The 9,565-nt window shown below is 40.8% G+C and overlaps 1 protein-coding gene across 2 annotated transcripts; it reads left to right on the top strand.

Moving 5' to 3' along the window:
* The first annotated feature begins 27 nt into the window (after nucleotides 1-27).
* Nucleotides 28-4,971, top strand: LOC311150577 (G2/M phase-specific E3 ubiquitin-protein ligase-like). Of its 2 annotated transcripts, XM_084188055.1 has the most exons (9): nucleotides 28-234; nucleotides 430-868; nucleotides 1,525-1,719; nucleotides 2,030-2,116; nucleotides 2,783-3,036; nucleotides 3,117-3,242; nucleotides 3,472-3,612; nucleotides 3,778-3,886; nucleotides 3,992-4,971. In XM_084188055.1, exons 2-9 carry the CDS (start codon nucleotides 865-867, stop codon nucleotides 4,258-4,260), a joined length of 1,185 nt encoding a protein of 394 aa, XP_084044181.1. In that variant the 5' UTR covers nucleotides 28-234; nucleotides 430-864; the 3' UTR covers nucleotides 4,261-4,971. The 2 variants fall into 2 exon arrangements, with proteins under 2 accessions (XP_084044181.1, XP_084044180.1); XM_084188054.1 differs by lacking the exons at nucleotides 28-234; nucleotides 430-868 and adding an exon at nucleotides 998-1,167.
* Nucleotides 4,972-9,565: the final 4,594 nt, after the last annotated feature.

Here is a 9,565-nt window from a genome sequence, read left to right as displayed (position 1 = left end):
GAGCTGTTACGTTTTTCTGTGTTGCAGCGGAGGTAGCAAGGCTCTTTGCGCCATATAACATTGGAGCCAGAAGGAATATGACGAGACGACCAGCACAAGTCCAAGTTAGCCGAAGAAGCTACACACACACTGTCTGTTGTTTGGCTGACCACAATGCGGATAAAACTCCAAGCGTACTGTTTAAAGCTGAACTTCTTACTTCAGGACTTGGAGAGCAAAAAGTAACATTTTCAGGTCAGTGCCAAACTAGGCATTTACCAAAAGTAAAAAAAAGTTTGTACTGTCTGTGGCTTGTTGAAATTATTTGCATTTCTTTTTATAGTGACTCAAACTTAATTGGTGTTCATAGTGTCAATAATAGTTATCACAGGCTTATTTGCTTAATTTAAGGTGAGGTGAGTTATGATTTTGTTTTGTTTTTTTCTCCAGGGAATGACCACGATCCCATGGTTATAACAAATAAACTGATGGAAGTGTTTCCGAAGCTCCAACAAGGGGGAGGCTTTGAATTTCTAAAACTTGTAGGATCTACTCGCAGTCGAAATCTTGCGTTGCTTCAGTGTCCCAGCACTGGATACACCCTTGCCTATCTGAAAGATCCATCGACGATGATTGGACAGGCTACAATCTACATACGTCCACTTCAACAGGATCTACCCTTAGATTGTGTACATACATTTACAGAGACTTAGTTTAATACATAATCAAAACAAAGATTACTGGTGACTTTTAATCATTAATTAAAAGCCATTTGTTGTTGTTGTTAGGAGAGCTCACGTCCTGCCTCTGGTCCAGTCATCCCCTGCATCACTTGTCAGAAGGAAGTTCCCTTTTCAGAGATGAAGCTGCACAGATTGAGCTGCAATGGGTATGTACTTCTTAAAGCAATGCAAGGGTAGCATAATTTATTTTCTTTGGGAATATGTCTCTCTTATTGTTGTGCACACAAATAAGCGAGTATGACCATCATTTCAATTGTGTTAACTTCAAGGACACCCATGCAGGAATCAGAAAGAGAACAAGAGGGAGGCCAAAGTGAAGAAAATGATAGTGAGACAGCCCTAGTCAGTGACAGTGTTCCAGTGAGGCCTGAAACATCAGCTGAGAGTGCAGTAGTACCGGCAGTGATTGTCAACGAGGAGTTGGATCGCAAAGAAACAGACAGTGGTTTGTGTCATCACAATAGTGTTGCTATAAGATTGTGTGTAACTGAAAAGTTAATAGAAAGATAACACCTGTAGGATATAATTAGATAAGATAATACAGTTACAGACAATTAATAACATGCAACTGGGTTTTTCTATTTTTCTAATATTTAGTTGTAGTTGTTTAGTAGTGCTGTTTTTATGTCAACTCAGCGTTGTGACAGGTTCTGAAGATGTTGGGTCTCACGTTTTGTCAGTGAAATGAACAGAATTTTCCTCCTGTTCTGTAGAGTGAGAGGATATCTGTATATGCAGGTAACATGCCAACTCACAATATGTCTCTCTGTAATAGATAACTTTATTGTTGTTGTTTGTTTAGAATGGAAGCTTATTAAAGAACCCACTCAAGCTGCCAAAGTTTTCAAAGAGAATCTGCTAAGGGAACATGCAACTGGGAAACCACTTAGAATGAAGATGGATGTAAGGGACTCTGAAGAGGACAGGGAACGGGAGCTTCTCTTATTCTATAAACAGCAGCAAGAATGGGCATGTCCACTTCATTGTACTCTGGTTGGTAAGTAATATAACATTTATAATATAAATACATCAGTACAGTTTATACCACTCAAGTAGCTTATATGTAATTGTTAAATGGGAGAATGGAATGCACAAAATTATATAATTGATAAAAATGTTATATGTATGTATGTGAATATTGTGCACAATATACTCTTGTTATCTGGAATAATCAATATTAAGGATGCTATTCTAGAATTACAGCCAATAGAAGTTTTTCTCCCTTTCTTGTTAAATGTTACCAAATCCAGTTACCTGTATTAGGCCGCCACTTTTTTTCCAGTGTTATTATCAGTATTTTATTTCAGGTGATGTTGCTATCGGAGAGGGAGTGATGCGGTACTTTATGACAACAATCATATCCAAACTCCAGTTTGGATTCAGTCTAGATCTTGGTAAGTATCTTACTAATTTTTTGAAGGTTAATCCATCTATAAATTGCAGAAATGTCTGTCTGTAGCGCATGTCTCTCAGTTAGTCTGATGGATTTCAAACTTGACAGGTGTCTTGCTCTGGTCACGAGTAAGTGCAGTGCCAAGTTTGACGACGTTTGGATAAACGCAAAAGATAGCGTTACATATATAGGTAAAAGAAGCACACATTGGCTTTTGCCGCTCTTGCTGCTTGCCATTCTCACACTGCATGCAACGCTGACTGAGCACCTGTTTGTGTCGTGACTCACTCTACACCGCCTCTCTCTATGCGCGCGCACACACACACACGCGTACACGTACGTTCTGGTGGTTGATGAACGCGGATATGTGCTGTTTAGCGGAGGGCCGGTGGGCAATGTTTTGTGTCAGGTAAGTCTGTAGTAGGGTATACAGGGGAATTGAATTTGAAGTGGTTTGGGGTCCTTCTGTAAGTCATTTTGGAGTAGGCTACAATTTGGTTTAAGTGAATTCTACAAGCAGCAATACCACAGGCCAAGTAATCGCCACTAGTATGATGTAATCTATCTATCTATCTATCTATCTATCTATCTATCATACATTTTTATTTAATGTATTTAAGAGGTTAATTGTTGTGACTTTATTCCCTGCTCTCTTGGTACTTTACAGGAGGAATGGGCCAAACACTGCTATTTGAGGGTGAACCTGACCATCTTGTTCCAGCAGCATCAGAGGCACTTATTGAAAGCAACCTCTTCCGGGTTGCAGGAAGGATGTTGGGCCACACCTTTCTGCATGATGGTCCCCATGTCACAGGACTAAGTCCTGCTGTAATTCATGTACTGTTCAATGGGGACCCTGAAATGGCTACCGTTGTTACAGAAGACTGCCCTGATCTGCACATCAGGAGCATCATAGAACTGGTATGTAACCTAAAAGAAACTTTGCCATGTAAAAAATATTGCTTGGGCAGATATAATAACTTGTATGGTCTTAATTCTAGCTTGAACATGAAGATCTTACACCGGAACAGAAGGACACAGTTTCAGATCTTTCCATGTCTTGGGATCTTCCGGCAGTCACCAAAACAAATCGGAGATGGCTACATAACAAACTTCTACTCCATGCAGTGAGTTCCTGCTGGTTAAGTGACAGAATTCATCGCTGTACTTGTTGAAATTATAGAATGTGTTGTGAACCCTTGCTTGTTATGTTAACACGAGAGTTTAAGTACTAGAGTTTTAATGGATTTTTATAAAGCACTTTATTGTGTTTATTAACATTTTTCCTACTGTGCCAACTTTTGTCAAATTTGGGTTAAGGATTTGGGCTGTAATATGGGTCGGTCTGTCTCTTAGGTCGTTGGGAGGACCATGCGCCAAATTAAACAGTTGAGAAAGGGACTGAAAGATGTGATGGTATGGCCCCTGCTGACATCTAGGCCGGATGTTGTACCACTTCTTTTCCCCAAAATGGCTGAAATGCAGTTCACACCCCAGGTAAGTCAGTAATTTAGTTATATTTGTGACTTAACTTGATGAATTTACGTGTATTTTCAATGACTGAGATGGATATTTTTCAATTTTCTAAGATTTTGATCTGCATAGTCCTTCACCAAAATAAGTTCTCCCTTTTTTTAAATTACAATTTTTGTTTTCTTTAAGATGCTCCTAGAAAAAATCACATGGCCAGTTGAGGACAGTGATGATGAAGACTTTGACTTAGACACCACCTGCCGCATCACTGGCTTTCTAAGGATGTTCATTGAAACAGGTATAAACCTTATTTTCTCTCTTTACAAATGCTTCTATGTCTCATGGATAGATATGATCAATTACAGTTGAACTAAATGTCTTTAATCCATTTTATGACTTTTAGCTTCATCAGGTACCCTGGCCCAGCTGCTGACATTCTGGGTTGGCTGGGAGATGCTTCCTCCTGAACTGAGAGTGGAGATTTCTGGGGGAACCCTTCCTACGTCCTCCACATGCTTTGAAACCCTAAAGCTGCCAGCTCATTTCAAACTCTACATGGACTTTGAGAAAGCACTTGTCGCTGCCATAAAAAGTACTGGATTTGGGCTTAAGTTTTTTCAGACGTCAATTAGGGCTGGGCAATATTTTAATATTATATCTATCGTGATATAAGACTAGATATCGTCTTAAGGTGCTTTTCCATTACCAGTACCTACTTGACTCGCCTCGACTCGCTGTGCGTCCGTTTCCCATTGCAGATTTTAGGACGAGGCGAGTAGGTACCATGTAATGGAAAAGCACCATTAGATTTTGAAGAAGTGTAATATCGTTACATGGTAAGTTTAGTCTTTTCCTGGTTTCAAAGGCTGCATTACAGTAAAGTGATGTCATTTTCTGAACTTACCAGACTGTTCTAGCTGTTCTATTATTTGCCTTTTACCACTTAGTCATTATATCCACAATATGATAGTTATTTATCCGAAATCTAAATGTGGAAGATATTTTGTGAATGCACCAATTGTCAACCTTACAATATCGTTGCAATATCGACATCAAGGTGTTAGGTCAAAAATGTGATATTTGATTTTCTCCATATTGCCCAGCCCTAATGTCAATGCATACACAGTTCAGATGAATTGACACAAGTTCAGTGTCTTTGAAAACATTAACACACTGTGCAGTAGTTGACTTTTTTTTCTTCCATTTACTAAAATCAAACTGTTCTGCACCTTCAGTGCTAACAGTACAGCATTCATGTTAGTCATTCTGTGGACCATAATGAGACAGGAAGCTTCAAAGAAACAGCTTTTTTTCCTTTCTTTTAAAAGGAAAGTAAACTTTCAGTTTTTCCTTGCTTGTTCTAACACAACAAATAAAAACATGGGTTGGACATCAGTCTAAGATTCTTGATAACACTTCCACAGTCTCTACATATAGTCTAAGTGCATCAGTAACAGAAACTCCTGGAGCTGGCAAAATTGCAACCTCTTCATCTGAGAGCTCACGGGCCAGCTGAACCTCGGGGACTGACACAGTGCCTCGATGAAGGCAGTGAGGTCCGTTCCAATCGATCCCATATTCTTCAGGAACCTGAATGGATGACAAGCATAATCAGTCTTGTACTTATAACTAGTTTGACATGTCCTTACACAAGATTGTTATTTTTGGTCACCAAGGCAGTGAGAAATGAAATGTTACTTATTCAGTTTTTTAAAATAATACAGCTTTGCATAGTATGCACTGTAGAAACTACAGCTCACAGGTTGATGTCTTTCCATAAGCGGGCTTCCTTCACCTTTCAAAGGGGCAGAGCTCCAAATTAAAAATACATTTAAATAATGCCCATATTATTATCTACTCACTTGGAACATGCACACCTCTTGCATTCAGGTGACCACGCATTAGCTTGTAGCCGGTGTTTGGATGACTTCTGTGAATTTCACTTACAATACGGTCTAACTCCTCATCATTCACAGCTGAATAGAGATCTGTCTTTCTGTACAAACAAGAAAAACACAACATCAAGTAATGTTACCTTAAACGTCATATTCTTTCCGAGTGTATGAGAGCAGCAATTCATAAACAGAAAACTCATGAATTTAGTGTAAATACCTTAAACTGTATTGTTGCATGCGCCTCCTGATGGTCCTCTTTGACACACCGAACATCGCTGCAAATTTGAACTGCGGGAACTCCACAAAGAAGTTAATGCTCCAGAACTGCACTCGGTATGTCAAACGCCAAACGCCCCGGTCCCTGTGTGTGTTGGGCCTGAAGTGCCCTGGTACCAGAGAAGCGGTGGACAACTTCTTCTAGATTTGCAATTCTGTGGTCGATATCTTCGTCGGAAAGTGCGGAAATGACTCCAACAACTTCAATAAGTTCCTCTGCTTTACTAGCTACATGCTCTGGGTCAGCAGGTCCTGCTTCTACATCCTCTGCTAAGTTTAAAATGTCTCTAACCAACTCCCTGGAAAGTTCACGGAGATCCTCCATTGTTTCTATCCAGGTTGGCCTACTCTACTTCAGACCAAAGCAATGGATCAGACTAGATTCGCGTTAGCCCCGCCCACTGACTTTGATGGGTCAGTTTGACAGTTTTAAGTAATTCATGAATCACTGCAATGCAGGATCATGAAATGTAAATGTAAATAGTGAAATAATTATATATGTATTTTACATAAAATGAATCGGTATTTGAATTAATTAATGATACATTTAATTACACATTTATGTATTTAATTCTAATTTTAATTAATTAATGACACATTTAAGTAATTATTTAATGGTGTATTTATTTATTTAATTGTGGCACTTTTAGTCCTCCATAAAAAACGGATTGAATCAAGTTGGAAAGTAGCTATTGGCTGTCCTAAAAGTCGCTAGAAGTCGCTAAATGACGTCATCGCCTAATTTGCATAGTTGGCCATGTGAACGTAATTGTGATGGACGCTGAAGGAGAGACAAAAAGTGAGTAAAAACACCCTACATTTAAATCCCTCCCTGAACGTAAGCCAGGGCGGGATCAGCCAGCGGCGGCTTCCCGCATGCGCGATTTATTTGCAGTCTGGACGTGAAGGGGTGAACATCTCCTGTTCTGACTGCAGCTGGGAGGGACTGCTGCGCGAGGAGTGGGCCGCCTGTGAGTGCTTTGGGACGTGGGGCCCACGGCAGCACCTGCTGCTCGTTGAGAAGAGTAAGAACGATACGTGCTTTCACGTCAGAGTCTCCAATAACACCAGAAAAAGTCGCTAGATTTGTCGCTAGTCGCTTTTTTGAAAATGTGTTGCTAGAGGGGTCTGAATACTCGCTAAATATAAAAGTAAGTTGGCAACACTGGCTTCAACATCATGTCAAAAAAGTCATCAACGTAAGGGAATTTCATATTTTTTCACCCAATGTTTTACCTAAATCCAATGACATGGTGACATTTTTTGTTGATTTCATGCAGAATTCAAATTAGTTTACAACTCAACCGAATGTAAATCAAAACTAGATGTTGAAATGACCTTATGTGCCCAGTGGGACACACACAAACACACTTTCAATGAAGAATAGACTGACACTTCAACAAACTGAACTGGGCTGTGTGTGTGTGTGTGTGTGTGTGTGTGTGTGCCTGCTTGAGTGTGTGTGTGTGTGTGTGTGTGTGTGTGTGTGTGTGTGTGTGTGTGTGTGTGTGTGTGTGTGTGCCTGCTTGAGTGTGTATGTCATTGTTTATCATTGTGTCACTCAGTCTAATCTTCATTACAAGTGATCTATGTTGGTTCCAATTCCAAACATTCTCACAGCTCTGTCCAGTTTAGGATAGGCTATATGATGACAAAGAAACAGACAAGGAGGATATATCTCTAGATACATTGTAGCAAGTCAAGGCACATTAACATGGGCTCAGGAATAGGTGTGGAAACATTTGACCTCATAAATTGCTCAGTTAGTTTAATAATACTGTGTCTTTCAATCCAAACACATTTCTAAGAGAGATAGCACAACTTGATTGAGGGGCGTTTTATTGAGGATGCAATTACCTGTGGGTTTTAACAGAAAATAGGAAGGAAATACTGCAGAGGGATAAGGAAACCATGTTTTTTTCTTAGAAAATAACAGCCAATGTTTGACTAAGAACTCAACCCAAAAAATGTGAATGGTTAGCATATAGCTCCTCTGTTGGTAATGGCAAAGGATATTTTATCTGCCCAGAAACACAATATTAGACTGGTTAAGCATGAGAGATATACCACCTCAGAACAGAAAGACGAGTGAGAAATAAGGAGTGATGAAAAATGGTTTCAAGCTCTAGGCCTATAAGGGTAATGGATGTCTGCTGTTGCTATGAATAGCCCAGCGCAGCGGGGTGGTAGGCAGCCAAAATAGCCAAATTCCCCAGTAAAAAGTGATGACGTCCATAGACTGGCTGCATCAGCACCACAGAATAGCAAGGGCATCATTTGTTTCCATGGCAACATTGACATAGGCTGTGACGCAAGAGCAGGTGAATGAATGGGTGGAAGGGATCGAGGATGTTGAAGACTGCAGTGCAGGATGATACGTGGGTGGTGAATGGAGGATCGGGCTGTATCTGTGTGTGTGATTGTGTGTGTGTTTATAGGTGGGAGACAATCTCCAGATTTACATCTTCCAGCATTCTTCAGAATATTATGCATAAAAAATACATATGGTTAGGATGTCATCAATTAAAATATGTTCCTTTAGTAAAATCATCTCCCTTTGATGTCTCTTTCTTGGAATAGATTACGCACCCCAACCAAAAGTTTCCTATTTTGACAGAAACAACTGCCTTTTCTTTATTCATCCATATTCAGCATAGCATTTAAAATCAGGCATTCAAGAAGGCAGTGGCTAGAATGTATGAGTCATGTCCCGAAACAGGGGTTTGGACTGAATACAAACCATGTTATTATGGTGAACAGATATAAAAATGGGAGTGCCTTTATTATCAAATTCAATTTACGGATTCATATTTTGCTTTACATAAATGTGATGAAGCTGAGAAGATAGCTAAAGTGAGATGTAACAACATTTACCTTTTTGTAATGAAGTTTATAAATAGCTTAATGCATACCCTATCAGGTGCTATGAATTTAAAGGCCTCTACAGCTGGCATTGCTCAATTCTGCCGAACCTGTCCTAATTTTGGGAGTTCGGAAAACATTTAATTTTACTACGTGAGAATTCTGTTCATTGACTACAGCTCAGCTTTCAACACCATAGTGCCCTCAAAGCTCATCACTAAACTAAGGACCCTGGGACTAAACACCTCCCTCTGCATCTGGATCCTGGACTTCCTGATGGGCCGCCCCCAGGTGGTAAGGGTAGGCAACAACACATCTGCCACGCTGGTCCTCAACACGGGGACCCCTCAGGGGTGCATGGTTAGTCCTCTCCTGTACTCCTTGTTCACCCACAACTGCGTGGCCAAGCACGACTCCAACACCATCTTTAAGTTTGCCGACGACACAATGGAGATAGGTCTGATCACAGACAACGATGAAACAGCCTATAGGGAGGAGGTCAGAGACCTGGCAGTGTGGTGCCAGGACAAAAACCTCTCCCTCAGCGTGATCAAGACAAAGGAGCTGATCGTGGATTACAGGAAAAGGAGGGCCGAGCACGCCCCCCCATTCACATCGATGGGGCTGTAGTGGAGCAGGTCGAGAGCTTCAAGTTCCTTAGTGTCCACATCACCCACAAACTATCATGGTCCAAACACACCAAGACAGTCGTGAAGAGGGCACGACAACGCCTATTCCCCCTCAGGAGACTGAAAATATTTGGCATGGGTCCTCAGATCCTCAAAAAGTTATAATGCTGCACCATCTAGAGCATCCTGACTGGTTGCATCACCGCCTGGTATGTCAACTGCTCAGCATCCGACCGCAAGGTGCTACAGAGGGTAGTGCGTACGGCCCAGTACATCACTGGGGCCAAGCTTCCTGCCATCCAGGACCTCTATACC

The sequence above is a fragment of the Coregonus lavaretus genome (assembly GCF_964263955.1).
Source record: "Coregonus lavaretus genome assembly, chromosome: 23".
Classification (NCBI taxonomy): Eukaryota; Metazoa; Chordata; class Actinopteri; order Salmoniformes; family Salmonidae; genus Coregonus; species Coregonus lavaretus.
This window is presented reverse-complemented; position numbering and strand designations above follow the sequence as displayed.

What these genes read in the sequence shown, in the direction of transcription:
- LOC311150577 (XM_084188054.1), top strand. Translation starts at nt 999, where the DNA reads ATGCAGGAATCAGAAAGAGAACAAGAGGGAGGCCAAAGTGAAGAAAAT. An exon ending in TGGATTCAGTCTAGATCTTG is followed by an intron (nt 2,117 to 2,782) that starts GTAAGTATCTTA and finishes GGTACTTTACAG; the next exon opens with GAGGAATGGGCCAAACACTG. An exon ending in TCAGGAGCATCATAGAACTG is followed by an intron (nt 3,037 to 3,116) that starts GTATGTAACCTA and finishes TCTTAATTCTAG; the next exon opens with CTTGAACATGAAGATCTTAC.